The 27,241-nt window shown below is 39.1% G+C and overlaps 1 protein-coding gene across 1 annotated transcript; it reads left to right on the top strand.

The window, feature by feature from the left end:
- The first annotated feature begins 16,076 nt into the window (after positions 1-16,076).
- LOC146592134 (prokineticin receptor 2) lies at positions 16,077-20,752 on the top strand. Its single transcript, XM_085311565.1, has 2 exons — positions 16,077-16,576; positions 20,056-20,752. Exons 1-2 carry the CDS (start codon positions 16,086-16,088, stop codon positions 20,750-20,752), a joined length of 1,188 nt encoding a protein of 395 aa, XP_085167691.1. The 5' UTR covers positions 16,077-16,085.
- The last annotated feature ends 6,489 nt before the right edge of the window (positions 20,753-27,241 follow it).

The following is a 27,241-nucleotide window of genomic DNA, read 5'->3' as shown; positions in this document are numbered from 1 at the left end:
CAACCTACAGTACCAGCAACATTTCTGAGCCCTGCTGCATGTTCAGGATAACAATTTATTAATCCCAGTGTTTGCAGTACTGAAGGTAGTATCATTTGGAGACAAAATAGTAATTCAGAAGACTAAGATACTAAATACCATGTCTACAAACACTGTCTTAATTTTACAAGGTGCACATATAAGCATTATAAAAATCTCTTTGACCTTGGGAAGGAGTGCAACTTGCTTTAACATTATGGCATCGTGGATTTATTTAATCTTTCCTGAGAGTGTTAGAATGATTCTGACTTATCTTGTAAATTAATTCAGAGATATGAATATGGCTCTAGAGGCTTGATTCTCCCTCAGTCTGTACTCTGTTTAATTATGTTCAAGGAAAAGCAGCATCAGCTGAGAAGAGAAGGCTACCACTCTGCCAGAGTATTACTCACCATCATCAGAAACAGCAGTAAATGACCAGCAGATACCTGGCCATTATGGATCTGACCACTGTTGTAGTAACACCCCTACATATCCACTGGGAGGTCCCTGCAGGCAGAAAAGCAGGACGCTAAGTTCTTATACTCTGGTCTCTGAGTGTTTTGAAATCCTGGAATAGTTATCAGAGAAAAGAAAAGTGCTGTCAGGTGCCTCCAAATGGCTTGTCTAACATGCTGGAGCTTAGGAAATCCACACAACTAGAATAAAAACTACAGGCATAGCTTGGCATTATGCCATCAGTCATAACCATGATTTATGTTACATTTGCCTCCACCAGATACTATCCCTATAAGAGAGCTACCAGCATGTTAGAAACAAAACTGCTTTTCTGACTGCCATGTTGAAGGTCACCTTTGTAGTGCACCAGAAGTTTTAACTGAGGAAAATCTCTGTTGGAGGTAATCTGCCTCTGAGTCTTCAGTGTAATCTGTATTTTGCCCCCATTTCCATGCTACACTGAAGCTTCTGTTTTTCACATTTATCTCCTATGCAGTTCACTTGCTGAGAACTCACCCTTTGAGGTTAATGATACTTGAACATTTTTTTCTCTATCTAATCCTTGATTTTTGCATCTTTTTTCCACTTGCTTCATTGCAACACTGATTCTTTAATTAATTTTAATTAAAATATTATTCTTTTTTAATTAATAGTTGTGGCCTTATATAAAGCTGAACTTATCCCCATTCCCTCAAAAGTTCCCTTTTCCAATATTTTATACTATTCCTCCATTGTCACATTTGTACAGCAGAATTCTGAAGTTGCCTTAACCACACATTTTATTTCTAGGAGCTTTCTAAAACTTTCCTGACACTGTCTGAAGACAACATCTGAACACTAGCTTGCACAGCCAGCGATGTTGCTACCCACAAAGCAGGTATCAACACTGGTGACAAACTGGGTCCAAAGCAATGGCTAGCAAAGCCTGTCAATCCTAATACGCACAGAGAGATGCAAAAGCACCTCTCATTAGAAAGAGACCAGCCACAAGATCACTCTGACAGTGACTCGCAGCTTAATCTACTTACAAGCACCTGCACCAAACAGGCAATGATTTATAGCCAAAAGTTGAAGAGATTTCATGGAATTCTGCTTTTCACCTTATTAATTTTTGGGTTAATCTAGTGACTATTGTAAAAACATAATCTCTGTTAAAATTCTTCAGAGATGAGAATGTTCATCTGAGTTCCAACAAAAGTCTTTTCTCATAYATGTTCTGTCTTTTTGGTTACGTGGATTTAGTTAAGCTTGCCTTTTACAATCACCTGCAATTTTGTTTGTGTTGCAGTAGCCCTGGAGTCACACCTTGAGAGTTGTCCTCATTCAGCCTTTTTTTTAATGACTGTCTGGAAAATTTGTTTTGAAAATTTACATTGGAAAATACTTACAATAAATCTGTGTGCCTTAATGTACTCCAAAGGCTGATTTTAGTTATCCTGTTCTGGCAGCCATCTTCCTACATCTCAGAGATCTTCTACAGACAATCATGTAATTTCATTCTTCTAATGTTCTGAAAACTAAGTAGATGCTGTTTTCCTAAAAACAGTTGCAGGAAAAAAATATTGCTTTYTATTTCAAGCACACCAGAACAACATTCTGCTAGATCAGTAGGTCATTCTGTCACATCTTCAGCCCTGGCTTTTGATTCACATCTTGATTGTCTTCTTCAATGGCTTCATGTAAGAATAGATGGTCAAATCCTTGGCAGTTATATGATAGCATTTCAGGAACTCACCACACTACCAGAGTTTGAACAATGTCACATCTCTTCAAGTATTTCACATTGCTTCATAAAGCATCTGCAGTGCTTCCTAAGGCCAATCACCACATTCATAAAGAAATCTCTTTAGAATTATGTTTCAACAGAAAAAAAAATGAAAGCTGGGGGGACCATGAAAAGCTCAAAGAAAACAGCTTCTGTAAAGTTCCTTCCACATACRTGTTTTAAAAGAAAAAGTAATCTGCTTCTGCATAGTGTGGGAACTGAATTTGATCTCAAAAACATAACAGCATGTGTTATTACATCAGGCAAAATAATTGTAGAAAAACAAGTGCTGAACCCTTTCTGGCTGTTATGGTAACAAACTATTAGAAAATAAAGCTTAAATTGATTTAAACAGTACAGCCCAGCATTTGCTGAGCTAACAGTTTACAGATTTATATTTTAGTCAGCATTGGTCTGATTCAGCATATCATTCAGGCATCGTTTCCTTCATTTTTGACATCCCAGCTCACTTCTACGTGTTGCCAAGACTGACCTCATTTCACATGTCACTGTTTTTAAGGCTGGTCATTATTTTCTGTGAGTAGCAGAAGTTGGCAGCTTACCATTTGCTCTTATCCACAGATCAARAATGTCCAGATTTCCCTTATTTTCCTCCTCCAGCCATGGACAAATCCCTCGTACGGAAATGCATTATTGATGCTACTAGTATTACTAAATACAAACCGGTCAGGCTCAATGACAGTCTAAGCCCCGAACTTGCAAACAGTGTAGAACAACTGCTCCTTCCCCAAAGAGAAATATAAAGGTATTACATACAAGAGACTTAATAACAGTAAATCATTAATGTACTAGAAATCTAACCCAACTATGATGGATCTGTTATTTACAGGAATTTTGTATGGTGCTTGTTATCTTCAGATCTTGAAAAGCCTGCACATTGATACTATCCTTCCCAATTTATAGGCGAGAAAGTAAGGAAGGGTGGGAAAGCAAAGAAGGGTACAAATTAATGACAGCTGCCCAGTAAGCCAAGAATCAAGTCAAGAATAAAACCTTTATCTTACATTCTAGTCCTAAACTCTACCTAAAATAGCTCAGAGATTATTGGAAAAATGGTTTTGGTAATCATTGGTTACCTGGTAATCGAAAAGGTTTGGAAATCTGTAAACTTTAAATTGTGTAAGGACGATGTTAGACGCGATCATCTGACCTGTGTTCATGCCCCTTGCCAGCTATTTGGTACCTACATCATGACATCCAGTGCCATATTTTTGGAAATGTTCCTTCTTTGTTGTGCAGAATTTTGAATTTGTTTGSGAAGAACTTTTGATTCTTGGCACAATTTCAGGTCAGAATACAATAGCACAAAGTAAATGTGATTTACTGAACTTTCTGTAAGATATAATAATGTTTTGTCTCGATTCTCTCTGGAATATAGCTCTGGACATTTTTTAAGTACAGCAATTCTTGGCTGAAATGTGTTGTTACCTGTACATTCTAAAATTGTTCCTAAACCCAGCATATATATGTGACTTCACATTTGCTTACATACTGTATTTATCATAGGCCATAAGAAACTGCTTTGAAAGTATGGAGTACTTGAATCCTTCCTGAACCTACAGATAACAGAGTTAAAATAAATCTACATGTTTCCAGATGAAAGCTCTCAAATCAAAAGTTTTGGCAAGGGTGATTATCCACACAAAGGTGATTTTCCAGACAACATTTCTATATGGAGGCAGCTTTCCCATTTGTCAATCTTCAGCTCAGTCATCATGTTCAATTACAGAAAGATGAAAGAAAGAAAGCATGGTAATGTCCAGTCGTGGAACAGATACTACTCTTCCCATTAGACCTTCGCAAAGACCTTCTTCTATCTGAATGCCAGGGAGCAGCAATGGCCAGCTACCCTGTGAGGAGGGATGAGCCTGCAGCCAAAGGCAATGCCAGCATAGGCTATGCCCTCACCAGGAGTTATGGTCTCAGTGTGGCAGGCAGAGCTGGGCACAGGTAATAGGGTCCGTTGACAACCCTAGACACAGTGAGAGGATGAACTAGGCCCAGGGTCCATCCAATGAGCCCACTCAGGAGCAGCAAGAGAGGGCTTTGGGGACAAGGCTGAAAGCAAGGCTACAAAATAGGCCCAAGGTCCATCCAGGAGGCAGGGCCAGTGACAAGCCTGGAGACTGGCATACCTGCAAGGGTGTCCAGGGCTGAGTGGAAATGGGTCTTCTGGGCCTATGGGCAACACTGTGGGTGAAAGCCCTGTATGAGGATGCTCAGGGAGATTAAGGCCTATTAGCACTCTGAGGGCTCTGATACTGAGTTAATGGAACCAACATTATCAAGAATTAGGGCTTTTCATTGTCTCTTCCCTTAGGTGCACAATTTAAAGCTATGTGTTTTTTTTTCAGAGAAAGCAGAATCACTCTTAGAGCAGTGGGGGACCTACAAAACACATYGTCTTTGCCTGTCTTGATGCTCAAGGTGGTCAAAATCCCCAGCAGCGCTTAGCAATCTTGGTCTGGCAGTTTGCCATAAATAAGAGATGAAGGAGAAATGTAAGCTTTGTCACATCATTCATCATTCATACCAACAAAAAGAATAAGAAAAATATGATAACTTTTAAAAGTTCTGAATATTTGAGTGCTGAATTCAGTGCCACAGAAAATTCATATTAAATGTATACCATAGCGTGGAGGGGATGAAATTTTTTAGCTGTTTGTATTACAGCCTGATATATTCAACCCAATTTTATCTTTTTTTTCTTGTCCACTTACATGACTGTCAGGAACAGATAGGTATCATCAAATTAAGGATAAAGTTTAACCTTTCAGCAGACAAACAGAATTGTTTATTCCAGTACTGATAATTTACAAATATACAGGAAATTCAAGAGTATGCAGTTTTTTCCCTTAATGCATAGGACTTTAGGTCACAGTCTCATGGAGAACATCTGAATCATTCTTGTAACCCACTATGTCSTATCTGCTGGACAAGCATTGAAACAATTTTTCTTATTTGTTTCAAATCACAAGTAATTGTTAACGATATGTCTTGTAACTTCCCTTGGCAGAGGAGTGAAGCAGGAACTGACAGACAGTGAGGGACTCAGTGTGGTTTCAAATATATCATTCTTTAATATGAAGTTAACTACAGCACACATCACAGGATCAGAGCATTCATGCAGCATTCATACTGGAAGAGCCCCCTTTCACCTCCCTCAGTCCTCACTCAGCTCAGCAGTAGCCTGTGTGACTTCTGGAGAAGTATCTCACTTTTCAGCAATCCAGATAATCCAATTACTTTGATTAATCTTTTCATCTTTTTCAGATTAAATCTTTCTCAATAGTTCAATTTTATGAAGGAGGAAAGCACTGTTTTCAATGACTAGTAACTTGTGTTGCCTGCAATTTTAATTGCAGAATTTGTTTTGCATTCTTGCCTGGCAATGTCAAGGTTAAGCCTAGGCCATCCCAGCAGCATCAGGAGAATTTCTTTAAAGATCCAGCAGAAGGACCATCTTAAGCAGGGGAACCTGTAAACTAGAGCTCAGCAGGAATCAGTTTTTTCTTTTCATAGAGGTTTAATTCCATCAAAAAAAAAAAATACATCTGGAATGTAGAGAGCTTTGGGCAACCTGCAACTACAGGAAGGAACTCCATAGTACTGATGCAATAACCCTTTAAACAATTAAAATTACCTCACAGTCTATTTTGTTCTGAATGGCCCCAAGGCACAAGTGGCCTTGGACATGTTATCAGCATAGGTAAGGATTTTCAACCTTTTCTTCTTTATCTCCTGTGTTACTGTCAGGCATATCCACCGGCTCTCATACAGCTTGGTACAGCTGCAGCTGAGAAGGAGCTCTCATTCATACAAGCAGATTGGCACATTCCCATCCAGCTGATATTAGACTTCTTTACTTAATCTCTTTAGCCAGATCTACACATGAGACAGGACTGGAGGATGCCAAGTCTCACTGCAACAAATCTGCGCCCTGCACACATTTGGACAGCTGAGGTATTCTGGGAAACACTGGTCCTTTGGCTTTCAGTGTAATTGATCTTCCTTAGCTGGCGACAGAACTAAGCCCCTCACCTCACAGAGGTCTCTTCTGCACAGTGTTTCAGTCTCATCTCTTATTTCTTCCTTACTCATATTATGCGGTCTGAAAAAAATTCACAATCTAGTCTTTTGTGGACTTTAATCTCTTAACTGAATCTGCCAAACAGAACAAAAACACAAGCTAAAAGATGTTCCTCTGCCAAGAAAACTAGTGCAGAAAGCTCAGAAAATGTATTCATCCTGGCAGAAGGTACATTGCTTGGTGTCCCTGTGTGGTACGCAGTGGGCAACTTTTCATCAACTTTCTTTCACTGTATTTTCCTTTGGCTGAAGATTGAGTCAGATTCCACAATGAGAGAGAGAGAGACTTGGATTATGGGGGCCTGGCGCAGCTAGCTCTAAAAGCAGGAAAAAAAGGTAGAATCTCTGAAAGTCTGTAAAGGTCTTTAGTGTTATGGGACTGCTTCAGGTACTAGAGAGAAGAGAATCTGATGATGATTTGAGAGAAAGTTAGAAAGCTTGAAAGCGAAATGAGCCTAAAGAAACCTTCTGAACGGTGCTCATATATTCAGTCTGTCATTTTTCTCCCTTTGAAGTGAACTCCCTGTGGCAGAATTAGATAAATTAGAGGGCTGGGAGACTGTGAATTTTATATACAGTCAAAGTGACTCTACAGGTGTGCCTCCTGGTGGCTAATGACAAGAAATTGGTTATTAAATAATTTCATTTGAAAAGGCTAGCTGGGCTTATATTAAATATTTCTTCTGGAAATACTTTGTACATAAAATGTGAAGTTCTTTTAAATAAAAGTTTGCTCAGAAGTACACCATGGTAATTCGCTTGGCCATCCAGTTAGACCTTCTGRGCCACAACCTAATATACACATCTAGAAAAGTTTATCTCCCTTGCCTTCCTTTATAGCCTCATTTAAAAAAACAGAAACTCCTTCAAAAGATAGCTTGCAGCAGATAAGTTATTCTCTTTGATTAACAGGGAGCATTAGAACCTAAAACCACTAGGCTAATGCTGATCTTTCTAAATTACATCTCACAGGATTTTACTTTTCACAGTATACTCCTCCCAGCTTACCTCAGTATTACCAGTCAAAAGGCCAGTACTCAAAGCACCTCTAAAGCCCTAAATTTCTTCCTAAAAGATTTCTCCTAAGAGATTTCATTCTAGATGATCAAGCCAAAGCTAAGCAGTACCAAACAGCTAAAAAGTCCTTTTCTCAGTGTGGTGGGCTTGTGGCTCCTGTCCCATGGTATTTAACTCCATCTATGCATTGCACTGGGAAATGATACACTGAGCCCTGAGCTCTGACATCCACTCACTAAAGCTGTCTCCCTCTGACATATTCATCCTCTTTTGCCCCTAACCATCATCATATGTATTCATGAAGAGCTACAGACAGGGCAATAGGATGTGTGCTCCACCACACTCCCAGCTACTCACTCTGCAATCAGGCCTGGTGCAGCTGAGGAGTCACAGCCATGACCCCATAACACGCCTTCATGGCTTCTGGGGTGGATTTTCCACAGCTCCAAATACTTGAGGGAGCACAGACAAACTTTTCTTCTGTCAGAGCAGTCACATCAACAGTGCTGTTCTCAGACTTTAAATATATTATCAAAAGAAGGTTGATTTGGCCCTGCAGTTTAAATACCACATCCAAAAAATCACAAAATCTTTTGAAGTCAGAGAAGAAGGTGTGATAACAGGTTTTCATGAATTATCCTGACAGCAAGATCAGGGTTTCATGCTCTGAGTAGTTTCAAATCAAACTACCATTAGGTAGTTTGAGCGTGTACAAAAATGATAACCACAACCCTTACCTGCAATGAGGCTTTCACAGTACATTAATACCTTTCTCAGATTGATGTTGAACTCTGGCAGCCTTTTCAATCTCAAATAATTTATGAGAAAAAATACTAACTTTTAAAGACACAAAAAGGTGGCAGCAGAATGAGGCATGAGCCTTACATACTTCATGTCTTGCTGTGAGGAGAAGTCAGGGGACACAGAATAGCAGAATACCCTCTACACATGGCTAAGCAACTCAGACCTCTGCAAGTCATATTTCTGAAGGTACAGGTGCTTTGTAGGAACATGCTGTGGTCCGTAACTTCAGGTGGTAGAAACAAGGAAAAGGAGGGTATCTTTTAGATAAAAGTGGGAGTATAGGGATTGCAAAGAGGAGATTCTTGGAATCATTCTCCCTGACATTAACTTATTAGAGTGAAATATTTTGTCAATGGCAACATTACCATAATATTCAAAAAAGGAGAAATGAAAGAGCAGGATTCTGTCTACGGCAAAAGAAAGTAATATTCACTGAATAAAAGGAGCAGAAAAATAAGTTGAAGAGATGATAATAGAGATTGAAAACTTTGTCAACAGAGAGTACTAATGGCAAATAATGTGCTGACAATTTAGCTTAAATTTGACACTGTTGCTGCAAGGATTACTGTTTTAAAGAAACTCAGCATTCAGCATCTTCCACTTAGACCTCCAAAGAAGTGGGCAAGTTTACAGAAGGATGTGTCTCCTACTGAAATACTTTGATTAAAGAGCTGCTTCATTTCCAAAAGCATTCTGCAGCTCTGAGCACTCATTGAAAGCAAAGGTGCACTAAGTGTATCTTTGAGCAGGTTCCAGAATAAACAATGCTGCCTCTGGAAATCTAACGGAGAGATGAGCTTGACTGAAATATAGGACATATTAAGATCCTTTTAAATGCTTCAAAATCCAAATGTTTTTGAATATGAGTTATAAGTAAACCAGTTCTTGGAGAAGAGGCCAAATGCAGACCTCAGATATGGATCAGAGATATTAAAATTAGAAATTGAAAATAGGACTATGAAAATTCTGCCAGATGCAGCTAAGAAATATTTAGTGGTTTCATATGAGAAGACACAATCTCCACACTACAGAAGTTTTCTACTGACAGGCTAGGCAGGCATTTGTCAGAAATTGCATGAGTACATGCAAGGCAGACCATGAAAATCAGTATAGATTACATGATAATTCTGATACCTTTTCTAAATGTTACTCTGTAAGACCTATATTATTTCATCTTAAATTTGATAGAACAATGTTTAGAAATAGAGCAAAGGAAGATTGACTGTATTGTGAAATTGTGAATTCTTCTTAATAAATATTCTTTTATAGAAGAGGCCCAAAGCAGAAGCAGAAGAAAGTTTCCCTCATTTTCAAAGATAAAATCTCCAGCTCTTGAATTTCAAAAGGCCCTCTTAGAAATTTCAAGTAATTTTAATAACATTACTAAGAAGTCAATATCAAAGTAAAGCATTTCAACTGTCTAAATTGACCTTTTTCTCTAATTTACAGAAGGTTTCCAAGCACTGATCTTTATTATTCCATATATCTGGCATAGAACCAACAGGACTTAAAGTGATGCAGCTTTCTAGGAATCTCTGGAAATGGATTTGACAATCTTAGTCTAAAATTAGGCAGTCTTTAACAGCTGGTTGTGATTGAGAACAGTCTTAGCAGAGAATAAAGCTAGTAAGTGAGGTGGGCAATGGAGGTAGTTTCAACTAGTTCTACCTTGCACCCATAGAAAAGAAACACACTGCTGTACACCACTGCTGCCAGCAGCTGCCACATTAATACCAAAGGGCTATGAGCGTGCCCAAGCAGGGTTTGGGGACAAAGGCCCTTAACATTTGCTTTTCAGAGGCCCTCGGCTCTTCACACCCCRACAGACTACGCCTGAACAACATGATGATGCAATGGTGAGTTCCTCTAACTTTGAGAAAATTAATGAGGTCTATTCACAATATGTSCTCCACTTCTCCTTTAAAAATAGAGCTTAAATAATGCAAGAGCCTTCAGCTGACTTTCTCCAGAGGGGCCCAAGAGAATGGTTTGTGGTAACAGGCATTTTCTCTAGGGAGGCCAGAGAAAAAAAAACACAAACCAGACCCTAACACATCCAAAAGAAAATAAGAAACTGTGATGTTTAATAATTGAATGCAATGTTGAATGTTTAAAGACTGAAATGTGTTTTTGTGGTCATTCATGCCACACTACAGCAGCATGAAAACTGGTGCACAGYCTCTGAGCTGGTCCCTGTCACCTGCACTGACCCAGATTCTCTCATTTCCGCTTTAACTAAGATGAGTATCTCTAGAAATGGATGCTAATGGTAGCTAGGAATGTAAACTTCATATATCTATTTCTACATATTTCCTATTTCATGCCCTGTTGAGGGCAGGGCATGCACTTCTCACAGAAGACTGCCATGCTGAACTAAGTAAATAAACATCATTTTCTTACATGCTCACAAAACGAGGAATGGAGATGAAGAAAGCAGGAAATACATACTGGTAGAGAGTAAAAAGTGAAATAAAAGACAAGTAAAAAGAAAGAAGCTTTTACTGTGAAGAAAGTCACTGACTGCCTCCGGTCGTCTTGCACATCGTTCTGTAGTGAAGCTCACTAAACCTCTTGCCATTTAGCTGTGAGATCCCCCTGAACACCACTGTCCATAGATACCTGTGCAACTCTGAAAGAACAAGACCATTTGGTTAACAGCACTATGGCTGCTATTCCAAACCATGATGATGGCTGCCTTTGTGGGGTGTCATGATGGCTGTTGACAGCTGGCTCTACTGCTCCTTCTGATGCTTTGCCCCTACTCAGAGGACGAAAAATTATGTTATAACCCTTTTAGATGGGATGCACTTGATAAGCAAATGGAAAAAACATGGTAAGAGGGAAGTAACATTATTGCATAGCCCATCAATCCAGATAAACACCTCTCTGTTCTCTTCTTCTGAGGATTTTTTCAGGGTAAAGTCACCACTGGAACAGCAGAATATGGTAGGATTACTTCTGGGTGCAAATATTGGCAAACTCCATCCAAAAGTCACTTTCCTCCAGTAGTGCTAGGTGTGTTTTCACATATAATAAAAGCATAGCTAACACTTCATGTAAGTAAATCTAAAGTCATCCTAAACATTAATACTAGTAACATTCCTAGGTTTAGTAAAGCACTCGAGCCAAATRTTTGGTTAAAATACTGATTCCCATTAGGAGGTCTGTCATGGACTTGGCTGGGGTCAGGGTTTAAAGACGATCTTAAAGGAAATTTTTTTCAATCCCATTTATGTTTTATCATAGTGGAGGTCATCGATGCATTTAACTTAAGTACTTGCTAAATCAAGGATTTATGATATAAGCTCTTTGGAGATTATGTATCTGAACTATAGACTAGAGATATGCTAATGAATAATGAATAACCTATATATGCTACTACTTTGTTATTGTTTTTCTAGAAAATCACCAGTATTTCTGCTGCCATTGTTTTATCAATTTCTATAGCATATTGCCATCAGATTTATATTAGTTACCTCTGTAAAACTTCTAAGATGAAATGTCAAATCCAGGTATACTTTATACAAAGTTTATGCTAGTCCCCTATGATTAATTACTTAGCTCAGAGTCCAATTTATTAAGCAACAAACAAAAATTTGACAATAGCTGATGAGTTTTGAGAGAGTTTGCTCTTTTGAAATGAAAGGCTATAATTCCTAGCTCTGTTCCTGGAGTAAGTGTTAGTTTTAGAAATTCATTATCTGAAAGTCTCTAAAGAAGTACTTTACATTTCAATCTTTTTTGCGTCATTTATCCTCCAAATATTTTCTTAATTCAAACTATGAACATTTTAATGAAGAAAAGAAACAGGAATGTAAATCACTTATTTGAAAGTTTTCAAATTCAACTTTTCTTCTCATCCTGGATTTATCAAATGGGTAATATTGGTCTCAAGAAATGCACCGTTAAATGTTGTGACACCATTGGGAAAGTCGCTGGAACTGTCAATCAAAGTTATAAAGGAGAAACTCAATCTTACACAGAAATTCAGTACCAGAATCATGCACCCTCCACAAAATAATTGTGATTTTGAAAGACAATATTAATTATGTAATAAATTAATGTTGTAACTCATAAAGTCATTAATGACTATGGGGAAGGAACTCTCTCCAGCACTCTAAGCTCTGAGAGAGGGTGTCTTGCTTCCAGGGGAATGAGGTGACTTGTAAGCTGTAAAACATCTGGGCTGGGCAGTTCTGGGACAAGGACAGTGMCAGCCCCACACAGACAGCTCCCTGGGCCATACTGCAGCCTGGCCACGGCAGGGAGCCACTCTCCCTGCACGCTCACACCAGAACTCACCAGAGACTATAGCTTTTGGACCACAGCCTTTCAGGCCTCTTTTGCAACATCTGCAGCTAGGAAATCCTCTCCCACAGCGTCAGGGGCCTTCCATTACAGTATAAGGGCTACACACCCAGCAGAAAGTGCAGAACCTGAGAGACTGTAATTATCAAGGCTCCAATGAGTCCTTGCTTTGAGTCAATAGGGATATACCATTTTACAGAAGCTTTACAAAAGCTTTGCCTAAAGGGATCTAAATATTGGATATCATGTTACTTGATTAACTCATTAAATAACTTAATGTGGCACAACTAAATGAAGTCTTAAAGAAATCATGCACCTTTCTAATTAAAAGCTTGCAAAAGCTCCTTTTACTTTACTTGCTTTTCTTAAGGGACATTTAAGGTTTATGTGGCCTATTTTAGGGATTATTTAGATTTGATTTTGATGCACACTGTAATTTGCACACTTTGTCTCTCCCTATATTTTCTCAGATGCTGATACTTTTTGTGGCCAAATTCAACAAGTGGACTATATTTAATTTCTTCATGGTTCATTTGGTTGCATCTCTTCAGGTTATCAAAATCTCTTAGTGGCTTTTCACCTGCTACACTGAATGTTAAAAATAAAGCCAAATGAAGTATTTGACTTGAAATTCTCAACTCTGTCTGCTGGTTCAAGGTAGCTGGGGCTCTCTAGATTTGCACAGGTTTTCTGGAAGAACCATCACACTAGAGGCTCTTTTATCCCAGATGTATTTCTAATTTGGGTGCCTAACACTGCAGTAACTCATTTCTTTCTTTGTCTCCTTCTTCCCACTAATAACGCGCTAGCTCACAAAAACTGAGTCTTCAGGGTGTGTATCATAGATTGTGTATTTTAGACGCTGCACAAACCTACTATATTCTCCATGACTTTCTATGGCTTCCTACAGTCCAGTTCACTGGGGCTCACATGTCCCAATCACATGCCCAACAACATGAAAAAGGTTGACTAATGTACATACTACTAAAACTGTGGAAGATGAAATGATATCTGCTGTGTGTTTCCTCTCCTTGAGAACTGGGAAGCATGTTTGCAGACACATCTCCCTTTCACGAGAGACCTGTTCACTGGGATGTGGGCCCTTCAAGAGCAACAAGAAGGCAGCACTACATAAACAGAGTGTCGTTAAGGAGTCTCCGATACTTCTCTGCTCTGAGTTATTCTCTTAGAGTGCAAGGGAAGCCATCAGAGGTTTTCTTAGCTATGGCTATCCATTATTCCATGGCAATGGAGGGCAGTTCAACCCTCCTTGCACAGGAGCTGTTCTGTGTCCCCAGAGCTCCCAGCTAACATCTGTATTGTCTGCCACAGAAGTAGTCTTAAGGACAATAGCTGGGGAGAGATTGAAGTTGTTCCTCCTTCCTCCCCCTCCTCTCCACCGTGAGGCTTTTATTTCACATCGGGTATAAATAACTACTGCCCAGTAGTGATAAAATTCAAAGAGCAAGCACAGACCAGGGTTTTACACCTTCTGCACCTCAGAGCAACAAAGCCGCTCCATGGATTCAGTGCATTTGTGGGGGGGTTAAAGCAGGAAAAAGGGGGGCTGTGCTGTTTTGTCTCTGTATTGCACTGCCTCTTTAAAATTAGAAATGCATGGGCAAGCTTCAAGGTGCCTCCCACTTTGAAAAGGCTTTAGATGCATGCACACAGGCAGCAGAACTGTTATCCCCTCTGACCCGCAGGGAGAGAAAAGAGCTAAGCTAAGTCCTTTGGCTACTGCTTTTTTAGTGATCCTTTCTGTGCTCCAATGACAGCAGCACATTCGCAGGAAGGAAACCTGGAGGCTAACCCCAGAGTGCCAGAGACCTAAAAGAAGACGAGAGCAACTGCAGGTACAGCTATCTGATGGTGTTATGTCAGTCTGTGGATGGGCGTACTGCCTTTATTTATTTTGAAGGTCTGCTATTTTGCAGGGAAGCCTGAAAAAGAGATTGTTCCTTGCTTTGGGAAGAGTGTGGTTCCAACATACAGATTTTGCATCGAAATATTTGTTTGGTTTCTTCCTTACATGAACATTCACATTTCCAGGCAGTTGTGGAAATGCCTTAAAAAGCAGTGAATTGTTTGAACTGTTATTTAGTTTCAGGCTTGTCTTTCTGTTATTCTGTCATCCTGTTAACTCTGTGCTTGAAAAGCAATATGGAAACAGAAGTTGTACAGGAGAGTTTCTCTTGGAAATTTATTCAGATTTGGTACACCAGGGCTGTGGGTGGTTCCAGGGAAGGAAAGGAGGTGACTGCTGTGTTCTGCAGATTGTCCTTTGTAGCTATGATGGTCATTGCTTGATGGCATTTGACATTATGAAGACCTACTGCTTTAATGCAATGAAGCAGTAACTCCCCCACATTCCCTCCGGAGATGGGTCAGGGCTGTCCTGACAACTGGGAGTCTGTAGCTTGAAGTACCTGAGGGTGTGTGAATTCCTGGTGTGGAGTAGAGGGATGCAAGAAGACAGTGCTGTCAGCGTTTTGATATGGAATAGAGAGAAAATTGGGTGAATGGATTAAACTTGTCTTCTCAGTGTGGAAAACGTCTGTATTTAACATGTTTGATACAATTGGCAGCACTAAGGGGGGAACCTGCTCCTCCTCATCTTCTAAAAATCTCAAGAACCTGCTTGTGGAAGTACCTTCACTGTGAAGATCAGATTTGCCCTCACAAAAAAAAGCTCTACAAGCAGTTCTGTGCAACAAAATCCTGCACAAGCAAACTGGCAGGACTTCACAGGTTTGGGAGAGGCAATATAGATTATGTTGGCTGAAAATTTGGTCCTCGTATTCAATTAAGGGTTGCCAAAAAGGAAAGTGCTGGCTTTGCTATTTTTGGAGTTCTTGGGAAATCTTAATTTCAAAATGTATTTAGAAGCCAGTGCTTCAGTTCTCCTTTTGTTTGTTTGTTTATTTAGGTTTTTTCTCTTTTTCTTTTTTTCTTTTTTTTTGGCTGTGACATCACTCTGTCTGAGACATCTAGAGTAAAGTAAAAACATTGTCCAAAAGGCACATCAGATATTTCTCAGCAAAGTGAGATGTCATATCCTTTTAGCTTCTGCATCTTGCACAAGGATGACAGCATGGTGGGCTTGAAGGCTGGGAGATGTTTAACCTAGATTTTATACTCCTTCCACATTGTCATTTTACTCTGTAGTAAAACTTCAGTTTGGGTAAATAAAACTACCAGGTATAACTACCAGTGTATTATGCAAGTAGAACTCAAGGGATTTCATGATAATCAAAGCATTGTTTTACAGCACACTTCTTCCTACTGTTCACAGTCAGGTATGTGGCAATAGAGTTGGGGACAGGTGAAAGAATAATGTAGATATTGCTTTCCTTCGAGCATAATATTTTTGCTGTATTTTCCTCTCAGGAATTCTTTTCCTCTTTTCATTTCCTTAGAAGAAGTTAAATGAGGCTGATATTCTGCAATCTCATCAGAACAAAGACAAGGTGACTCATTGCTCAGAAAACAAACTTTTGATGAGCTTTTTTGCCTACTACCAGCCTGCTCTGCTGTCCTTGGGTAATATTAACACAAAAGCAAAGGCCGGCCAAGATACCTGTGTCAAAAGTCAGACATCGCCATGGGGCAAGATGAACGTAACCCAAATACTACTGTCAACCTCAACTTTGCTTCAATCTATTATCTCCACAAGGGGGATTTCACCTCCTTCAGGAACTTCACCATCCCTTTCAATTTCAACTACAGTGATTACGATCTGCCACTGGACAATGAAGATGACATGACCAAAACACGCACCTTCTTTGCAGCCAAGATTGTGATTGGTGTAGCTCTCATTGGCATCATGCTGGTCTGTGGCATTGGCAACTTTATTTTCATTGCTGCTCTCGCCCGCTACAAGAAGCTACGAAACCTCACCAACCTGTTGATCGCCAACCTGGCAATCTCTGACTTCATTGTGGCCATTGTCTGCTGCCCCTTTGAGATGGACTACTACGTGGTGCGACAGCTGTCCTGGGAGCATGGCCATGTCCTCTGTGCCTCAGTCAATTACCTACGGACTGTCTCCCTGTATGTTTCTACCAATGCTCTCTTGGCTATAGCTGTCGACAGGTAAGSAGGGGGCTATGACTGGAGATGGCCAGAGCTTTTGAAATTGGCTGTCCAGGTTTCTTGGGTTTTTAACAGACTCAGCTATTTTTCTCCTAAGTCTTTTTATGCTACACTCTATTGTTGCTTAATTTTTTGGAAACTGGTCCAAAAGACAGCTCAGAGACAGTTTAGCCCTGCTAATCATTCTAGAGATACAGGTGTGCAGGGTTGTTTCAGCTTTTATTGAGCACAGCAGAAGTTTGTGAAAAAATTCTAGGGAAATTCAGAGATGTTTTGTCTGGTAAGGCAGAAAGGGCAATCAGCTCCTGTAAAACAAATCCTTAACCCATCTCCAAAAAACAATCTTTGAACAGCTTCTGAATAGTCATCCTTAGCTTCTAAACACAATAATGCATGTATTATCACTTTCTATTACTTATTTTTTCAACTTCAAAAGTGTTTTTGGAAAGCTCTTCTACTGCATCCCAGATTACTGAAGTAACACTAATCATTGAGTCTGTATGCTCGCTAGGAAATCAGGGATTTTCTAGTTTATCTCACCATGCATCTCTAAAAATGACCCTGGAAATGATTAATGATAGAAGACTGTTATTGTTTAAGCTCTCTTCAGGTTTATTTCTTATCTTTAAGAGGTGGGGTTTTTGTTTACTTTTTGGAGGTGTGTGAAGGGAGGGTTCCCCCCCCCCTTTTTACCTGGAACAATTAAGATTCCTCTAATAAACCGAAAAATAAAATTTGCAATAGTTCAACAGCAACACACAGGGATTCTGCAATTTGCAGTAGTTCAACAGCAACACACATGGACTCTGCTTGTTGGAGAACATGTATAAACATGTTGTTTTGTGTGCAAGGTACAGGTACTTTTAAGGTATGGTTGTGTAACAAAATTACTAGTGCACAATAAGCCTTGATCAACAGAGTGTGCAGGCCATCATACCTGTGCTGCACTGTATTCTTGCAAAAAAAGTCCTGGAAGCACATTAATCCATCCCCAGAGTAGGTCAGACAAACATATAATCTACATGAGGTTGCACGTTTTCCATCACACCCCTTAGGCAATGCAACCCTCAAACTAGCTTAAGCAGCCATAGGCAGATCCACTCAACAAAAGAACATCTGTAGAGTGTGTGGGACTGCCACATTTCCTCGGGTCTTTTCCTCAGCCCGTTGTCCTAGACACACAATGAACAAGCATAACTAAGGTAAAGAGTGGCTCGATGATCTCTCTTTGTCCTGACTGTGCCTCTTGGTGCGTAAGTGCAAATCTGAGCAGTCTGAATTGCTTAGTATGTGCTTGGAGATACTCCTAGTGCTCAGCAGCTACATAAGCACGCAGCAGCAGAAACTGCCACATCTGCGCCAACACCTTTGTCTTCCAAGCACTCTTCAGTCACAGCTGACAAGATGGATGAGAGAGTGCTTTGGCTTCACTGGTGACAACCAGTTGCACTTCCAATTGAGTTGTGTTGTGTGGGTAGTTGACTTTCATCTCTAAAAAGGAATGAGCTCCTAATGAAACTTTTCCCATGTTTAGATCTTGTAAAAGGGCTCTTACGTGGGTAGAGCCCATATTATTACATTTTTGTCAGGTACGGCTCTCTTTCATCTGCCTGGCTATTTACATTAAACATTTAGGAATTTTGAATATTTAAGGCCACATCTACACTAGTAAATAACCTATGGTGAGATGAGAAGATCTATAGAGCAAGAGTTCATGCTGCAGACCTCACTGTAAACATTTGGGGGGCCCAATACCATTGACTGAATGTTCATAGCAATTGGTGTGTTTCAGATACCCTCTTGGAGCACATCTTTCAGACTGGTTCCATCTGAATTCAGTTAATACGCTCCAAAACTGCTCCCCAATAACAACCAAAGTGTAGTAAGCAAGGACAGTCAGGAAATCCACCACAGAAGCTTCCTCCTGACTCTACTGTAGAGACTGACCCCAGAAAATCATATGCTGTAACAAGCTGATTGAAATACTTACAAATGCATACACATACATGATCTTAGAATCTTGTTTTCATAGGACACAATCTAAAAAGCATTCATTTATCAGCTCCACGGTGAGGCTGCAAAATTCTACTGTCCTTTGACATCTAGCCTGCACTTCTAAGAATGATGAACAGTTTTTGTGATTCCAAGACTTGGCTTATTAAAAGCTCCCCTGTCTTTCCATTTTATATTAGAATGTGAGTATATTCTATATATGTTACCTATAGAATATGGACAGACAGAAAGCCTCTGAATGCATGAAAAAGTCCACTATTTGAAGCAACCCTTTGTGTCAAACACAATAGTACTGAGAACTCTGGAGTATTTCTGATCAAAATCTACTCTTAGCAGAAATACCCTAATCTTTCTGGGGCAGACTGTGCTTAAATATAAACTCTTCTCACATCTACAGCTTCAGAAAGAAACAAGTAAACCACCTAGACTGAATGCCATTTGGCCATGGTCCTTCTTTTGACTGAATCAAGAGCAATTGATTGACTTTGCAATGCTGCAGTGCATATATTGCAGCTTTATAGTCACTAATAACATGTATGAACATTCTGCTCAAGAAATACAGGGGTAGCATATTACTTTATATAGCATATATAAGATAAATCAGCAATTGTCACATCAAGCAGACCAAACATAAATTTGCATGAGTAAAAAATTAATATGTAGTCCTGTGTTGGTTGATTTGAAAACGCTCAGCTGTAAGCAATTATTAACCTCTGCTTCAGCTCTTTTCAGCTCATGGAATAACAAAGATAATGGAAACACTGTTATGTCCATTCAACTGCTAGGTAAAAACAACATATTCAAATATTTCTCTGCCTAAGGAAAATAAATTCTCCTCCTCCTACACGTTTGTCTTCTTCTATCTGCACCTAACTAGGTGCATATTACTGTATATTTTAAACTCTCACTGAATATGTGATGTCCACTATTTCTAGATGCTCTGTCACAGTATGTCCTGGGTATCACACCATCACTTATTGTGCTAGCTACTGCAAACATATTTGTCAATATTAGAAATATTCTCTTTCTCCTCTTCCACTCAGTCTATCCCTCCCAAATATTTGATCTGTGCTAAAAAGAAAAAAAAAAGTGATACAAAATTACACTTTTTGAATTTGGGGTTTGTTCTTTTAACAGGCAGGAATTTAAGACTGAGTTCTTAAAACCATCTTCAGGCACCCTAAAATACATTCAGATTTTCAAATTGCAGAGTACACAGTATCTTAATAGACACTTCAACCACTCACTCTGGAGCTTCTGTCTAGATTTATGAACTCACCTGCAGGCTGCTTCTTTGGACTACATTGTTCTTAACTCTCTCTCATAAATCAATTTGTTAGGCGCGCCCTTTAAGGATCACAACAATTTCCTCCTACTTAATCCTAATTCTGCCTAATTGTATTCTGAAGTGTACTCTAATTCATATTGTTTTCAGACTTAATTTTGAATGGATTTCTCTCTTCTAGGTACCTAGCCATTGTCCACCCACTAAAACCACGCATGAATTATCAAACAGCAACCTTCTTAATCGCCTTGGTCTGGATCGTCTCCATACTTGTAGCTATCCCATCTGCATACTTTGCTACTGAAACTGTATTATTTACAGTAAAAAACCAGGAGAAAATTTTCTGTGGCCAAATTTGGCCAGTTGATCAGCAGATGTATTACAAATCCTACTTCCTCTTCATCTTTGGCATTGAATTTGTTGCACCTGTGATTACGATGACATTATGTTATGCCAGGATCTCTCGAGAGCTTTGGTTTAAAACTGTACCAGGATTTCAGACAGAACAGATCAGAAAGAGGCTTCGATGCAGAAGAAAAACTGTTATGGTACTTATGTGCATCCTAACTGCCTATGTTCTCTGTTGGGCACCTTTCTATGGTTTCACAATTGTCCGTGACTTTTTCCCCACAATCTTTGTGAAAGAGAAGCATTATCTTACAGCTTTTTACATAGTTGAATGCATTGCTATGAGTAACAGCATGATAAACACAATGTGTTTTGTAACTGTAAAAAATAACACAATGAAATATTTCAAGAAGATCATGTTTCTCAGGTGGAAATCAACATATAATGGAAACAAATCTAGCACAGATCTAGACCTCAGAACAAGTGCAATGCCGGTCACAGAAGAGGTAGACTGCATAAAACTGAAATAAGGTGTATACAGTTCTAATTTCACATATTTTAGAGGGGTGTGGGGAAGAGGAAATAAGTAAATGCTGCCTCAGAAATTTCTCCCTGTTCTATGGAAATTCCTACCTATGGTTAGAGCCCTAGATAAGCAGCACATTACGGATTTCCACCAGATCTCTTCTACCGGACTGCTGTATAATCCCATAAGTCAGACTGATGCTGTGCCTCAGTTTGTCCATCTGTGAAATGGAAATGTAGATATTTGGTTTAGAGCAATTTAAGTTTTAGGGAGAAAAAAGTCCGTGAATGCATTAAAGTATATCACAAAGATGGAACAGCCAATTGTTAGTCCTAGCAGTGATGCCAACAATCCTCTCTGTTTATTCTGTTCTTAAGAAAAACTTCTTTGGTGTCTTTGATTTTATTGTGGCACCCTGTGGCCAGCTTCTGCCATCTTGTGTCACTGAGCACTTCATCATAGGACTTGTCCCATGTTTTTTTAGTGGTAACCATTTAAGGTAATGGTCAGTCAGTGGGAAAAATTCACCCTTTTGTACCAAGCCTGGACTTCTTATGCTATCTGTGTATGCATTCGGAATAAAGTACAAGCAGGACCAAAATAATCTAGAGATCTTAAGATGATGACCTTCTTCAGGAAATGGAGACTGATACTAGGTTTCAGCAAGTCTGTCACTAGTTGAGTTGGCTAGCTTACCAAATGTTTAAATACAAGGCAACAAAGATGATTTCTGCATCGCCTCCTTGAATGCTACTTTTATTATTCTCATGTTGTGTAACTCTAGGGTGAGTGTTTCTTGATGGATAATCATGATAAAACAGGTGACAGTAGCAGTAATATATTCTCATTTAAGCTACATATAAAATTTCATGGATTTGTGTATTAAAATCAAAGCATTTCTATTGTGATGACAAATACTTCCTGGTTTAACATATGTKGTACACCTACTTTTGCAGTAAATGTTTTTTGTAAATAATTTGTCTATTTGTGAATATAAACTGAGCAGAAAGCCCAGTTAATAAAACAGTAAACATGGGAACTCAATAGCAGCACTCTGAATTGTTTTTTATACTTTTCCCCTAGCTATAACTTTTCTACCCAAATGACTAACATGAATTATCCCACTCCTGAGATAAAAATAGCAAATAAATAAATAAATAAATAAATAAATAAATTGCTAAAGATTATTCAAATCCATGAATTTGCTCAAATCCCCTTGACAGCTGCTCTTAAAGAATATGTGTTGGAGAGGGTCACAAAGCCTTGCTCTCTTGGACAAAACAAATACTGAAATCATTCTTTAAATTTACATTTTTGAAGACAGAAAAGTGCAAAATCCATTTGTTTCTCCATCTGTCAAAAAAATCTCAATGGCCGGAGTTGCAGTATTACATCATCCAGATGCTTAACCTTGTAAATTATTCTGATAGCTCAGGGTTTCTCCTGACCCTACACACTCATAATTATCTTTTGAAACTCAAATTAGTTRTTGTGGATTAGCTAGTAATATTGTCTATTATTAGTGTCCTGATACTCCCTGCACCTGTCCTCCCCAGACTCTTCTTAGTGAAATACAACCAAATGATCTGGAATTATGCATCCCCCTCAGGCTGAGCTAGAAAACCCTCTCCCTCAAACAATAAAATTCCAAACCAAAATCAAGGGGAAAGGTTGCTCTAAAATTCTAATCACCTGGAAGTCATTTTGAGTGCTCTGTCATCTCACAAGAGGAAATCACAGTAATTAGCAAGGCACAAGAAAAGACTGCCTCACCTCACAGAGGTATCTGTATATAGAATATATGCTACCAGTATACTGTCTACATATGGTATATGTATCATATGTGTATTATGTATATGGAGAAGCCTAGCCTTGCCTTGCCTCTCCTGGCCTTTTCTGGCTAGGCTTTTCTGTATGTTCATAGAAGATTGCAGACAGATTATTTCCAGGCAAAGAAGCCTCACTTAGTGCCACATGGTTGTGGCTGCTCCATCTGTATGCAGAAAACATAGATAGAATATATGCCAATTACATATATATTCCATGTACATATATAAAAAAATCTTCTTCTCGATTGACCTAGCTTTCCATGTCTATATAATGGTATTTGCAAACAGTATGTGTTCTCCATACAGACACAGAAGAACTGCCACATCTCACTGAAGCTTCTCAGTGTGTATACACAATATATATATACAGTATATATTTCTTATATAGACAAAAAAAAGACTCAAATCACTTAAATTGGTGGAAGCTTTTCTGTCTGAATAACACATATTAACTGCATTATGCAGAACACGTACGAACATGCTATATACTGCACAGCATGGAGAATATCCACTGCATCTCACCTCACCTGGCTGCAGCTTTTCTCTCTGGATGCAGAATATATATACAGAACAAAAACTCTGCATACAAAGAAAGAAATCCCTACAGATGTTGCCACACTAGCCAAGGATTTCCTGACTGTGTGAAATATGCAGGAGACTGAATATTTCACAAGCAGGCAGAAAAGCCTTTCCTCACTTCAACACCCCCACACCAGGCCTTTCTCTTTTGATGTGCAGTATCTACACAGAAGGGGCCTACAGGCAGAGGGAAAAAAAACTTGCCTCACCTCACAGAAGCCCTGCCATCTCTAGACAGAATTTACATACATGGTAGAGATGCTACACATAGGCACAGAGGTCTCACCTCGCCTCCAYGACGCTTTGCTGCCTCCATGTGGAATACCTGCAAGTAATTTACAGGCTGGAGACACATAAACACTTCCAAGCACCAAAGCTTTCCTTCTCGTAGGGAAGATGAAGATAGAAAGCTCAGTCAGCATTCCTGGAAAGTCCCAGCATCTTCCTAGCAAGGCTCCAGATCCCAACATCCCCAGGCAGCACAGGGACAATACCAACAAAGCTATATGAAATGCCCAGGTAGCCAGAGAGGACTCCCCAAAAGGAAGTGGGAGAACCTCAGGGGAAGCTTCTCCATTGCAGAATTCGTAGCAAGTAGAGGAGAATGCCAGGAAAGGTGGAGGGCTGAGGATTTTGTAAAAATCAGTGCTAATTCCTAGAAAGTGCTTAGGGGACAAAAAAAAAATCTCAAATACAGTGTAAGAAATTACAAGGCAGTGATGGAGAGAAAATCCACAAAGTAAAGGATCTCAAAAAGGAAATTCCAAAATGGAAAATGCTTCAGAGAAAACAATGGTGTGTCGACATTTCCTAGAAAGAAAGAAGGATTCCTGGAAAACAATTGAAATGAATTGCTTAGTAAGGAATCTAGGAAATTTTCTGGAAAGCTGTATGTGGGAATTCCTAGAGAACAATAGGAGAAAATTCCTAGAAAGAAATGGGGGAAAATTCTAGGAAGCAGCACAGCAAATTTCTCAGCATTCCTTTCTAGAAAATTCCCCTACTTTTTTTCAATGAATTTTCCTTATTATTATTATTGCGAATATTTCCCCAGACTTTCTTGGAAATTTTCCCCAGGCTTCACAGAAATTTTGCCCAATTGCTTTGTAAAAAGATCCTCTTTCTATCAAGTAAATACCACTATGGCTTTTGAGGAAATTTTCCCCGGCTTTCAAGAAAATCCTTCCTTTTCCTTTCAAGGAAATGTCACTGTTGCTTTCAGGGAAAACTGTCCTCCTGATTTGCAGGGAAGCATACCCTCCACCACCACTTCTTTCTAAGAAATTCCACCTACATTTTCCCATGAATTTTATCCAGAACCTTCTAGAAAATCAAAGTATTGCTTTCAAGGAAATTTGCCTTTTTTGCACTTGTTGACATGCCTCCTTAGCTTTTGAGTAAATTCTCCCCTTGCTTTTAGGAAACTCCCCAATGATTTTCCAAGATATTTCACCATGTTTTATAGGAAATTCTTCCATTTCCCCCCAAATAAATTCTCCCTTTGCTTTCAATTAAACATCTGCCTTGCTTTCCAGGAATTTCCCAGTTTTGCTTTCTAGGAAATTCCCCTCCTGTTTTTCAAAGATCTTTTTCCCTTTGCTTTCAAAATTTTCCCATTTTCTCACTTTTGCTTTCAAGGAAATTCTCCCATTTCGATTTTGAGGAAATTCTTCTCATGCTTCCTAGAAAATTACGCCTTTGCTTTCTGAAGAGGCCTTCCTTTGTTTTAAGGAATATTCCTCATTGCTTTTGAGGGAATTTCCTCCTTGCTTTTTTGGAAATTTCTGTCTTTCTTCCCAGGATTTTTGCCCATTTCTTAACCACCAACAACAGCAGAGGAAATATCACTGGTGCTTTTGAGGTAACTTACCCCTTTCATTCTAAGAGGTTTGCTCTTATTTTCCAGGAATTTAATCCACTGCTTTCTAGGATATCAGAAGATTGCTTTTGAAGAAATTCCTTGTCTTACTTTGAGTGAATTTCTGCCCTTGCTTTCTAGGAAATTTCCCCTTTCCTTCTGAGGAAATTTCACTGTTGCTTTCTAGGAAATTCTCACCTTGCTTTTGAGAAAGTTTTCCCATTGCTTTTGAGGAAATTCCCATCMGCTCTCTACGTTATTTCTCCCCTTGCTTGCTAGGAAGCCTCCTGTTTGCTTTCATGGAAATTCCACTGAACCAGTCCCATGCTTTCTAGGAAATTTCACSCTTGCTCTCATGGAGATTTCTCCATGTCTCTCTATGGAATACCTCTATTGTTTTCTAGGGAATTTTCCATTTTGCTTTTGACAAATTCCTCCCTTCCTTTGAGGAAAATTTCCCCTTTACTCTCTCTGAAATTTCACCACTCTTTTCTAGAAACCTTCTCCTTTGCTTTCAAGAAATTTCTACTTTACTTTCTAGGAAATACCCTTCTTTGTCTAGCATACTTACAATGAAATTCATCCCCTTGCTTTAGAGGAAATTTCCACCTTGCTTTCTGATAAATCAGAGTATTGCTTTTGAGGCTTTTTTGCCACGCTTCCTAGGAAAATACTCCTTTTGCTTTAGAGGAAATGCCTCCCTTACTTTTGAAGAAATTCCCCCTTTTGCTTATGAGAAAATTCTGCCTTTGCTTTTCAGGAAATTCTCTACTTGATTTTCTAATAAATTTATGCCTTGTTTTCTGGGAAATTTCCCTCTTGCTTTCTAGTAAATTCCCCCTTTCCTTTATAAGAACTTTCCCCTTGCATTCTAGGCAGTTGCACCTTTGCTTTCAATAAAACTTTCCCCCTGTTTTTCAGGTAATTCTCCTCCTTTTTTCCCCCAAGAATTTCCACTACTGTTCCACACCCATTCTGTCTAGGAAATGCCCCTTTTTACTTTTGAGAAATTTCTACCTCCAAGCTTTCTAAGAAATTCAGACTTGGTTTTCTAGGAAATTTCTCCCTTAATCACTATGAAATTTCTCCATTAAAATCTAAGAAATATTTCACCAGTTTCTAGTAAATTCACTCCCTGAGTTGTGAGAATTTTTTCCTTGCTTTCTAGAAAACTTGCCTATTTCTTTCTAGGAAATGCTTTCAATGAAATTCAACATTGTTCCCAAGGATATTACCTTATAGCTTTCACGGAAATTTCTCCTTTGCCTTTCAAGAAATTCCACTTTGCTTTCTGGGAAATAGTCCCCCTCCCTTCAAGGACATGTGCTCCTTGCTTCCTAGGAAACCTTATAGAAGGCAAAGGTGAAATTTAAAGGAAGAATAGAAGAAATTTTGTAAGAAAAAAAAATAGAATTTCATCAAAAGTGGTGAGGGAATTTCACCCCCCCCMAAAAAAAAGATAGAAATCTCCGTGAAAGCAATACACTGATTGCCTAGAGAGCCATAAGGGAATTTTCTCGAAAGCTGAGAGAGGCTAGGATAGGGAACAGTCCTTAGAAAGCAAAAGGGAAACATCCTTGAAATCAAAGACACATTTTTATAGCAAATAAATTTCCCAAAGAGCAAAAGAAGGAACTCATARAAAGCAAAACGGGAAAATCCTATAAAAAAATGGGAAGAATTTTGCAATAAAAAAAGTGAACCTTCCCAGTAAGTCACTGGGAAGATTACTACAAAATAAAAAGATGTATTTCAGGAAAAATATTTGGGGTATTTCCCAAAAGTAAAGAAGGGAATCTCATCAACAAAAAAAAATAAAATTCCTTTTAAGATAAAGCAAGAGATCATTCAAAAATCTTAGTAAAAAATTTCTTCACTCTACTCCAATTCCTCTGCAGAAAAATTACTATACTGAATCATCTTTCCAATCCTTCGCAAACCACTCTCTAAACCATATCTACAATAACAATTCTTCCTCTTCACTTCGGAAGCACAGAAGTGAAGACATCTATGTATTCATCCTCTACCGAAAAAACATGTAAAATATATCCTCTGAATTACCCTAGCAAAGGCATTCACCTTCTCCTTATACCAATGTCAATAATTACAAGCGTCTCCTCTCCCTTTCTCGCATGGTGCAACAAAAGGCCCCTCCACCTCCACGGGGCCCGCGCCCCGAACCGCTCCTCCTCCTCCTCCGCTCCTTCCTCCTCCTCCGGGCTGGCGC

Source organism: Rhea americana, unplaced genomic scaffold (genome assembly GCF_003343005.1).
Source record: "Rhea americana isolate MKP2758 unplaced genomic scaffold, rheAme1 scaffold_344, whole genome shotgun sequence".
In the NCBI taxonomy this organism is placed as follows: Eukaryota; Metazoa; Chordata; class Aves; order Rheiformes; family Rheidae; genus Rhea; species Rhea americana.
Note: the sequence above shows the minus strand (reverse complement) of the source record. Positions and strands in the feature narration are given on the sequence as shown.

Bases quoted from the DNA above. Each gene is read 5' to 3' on its own strand.
- LOC146592134 (XM_085311565.1), top strand. From the start codon at position 16,086: ATGGGGCAAGATGAACGTAACCCAAATACTACTGTCAACCTCAACTTT.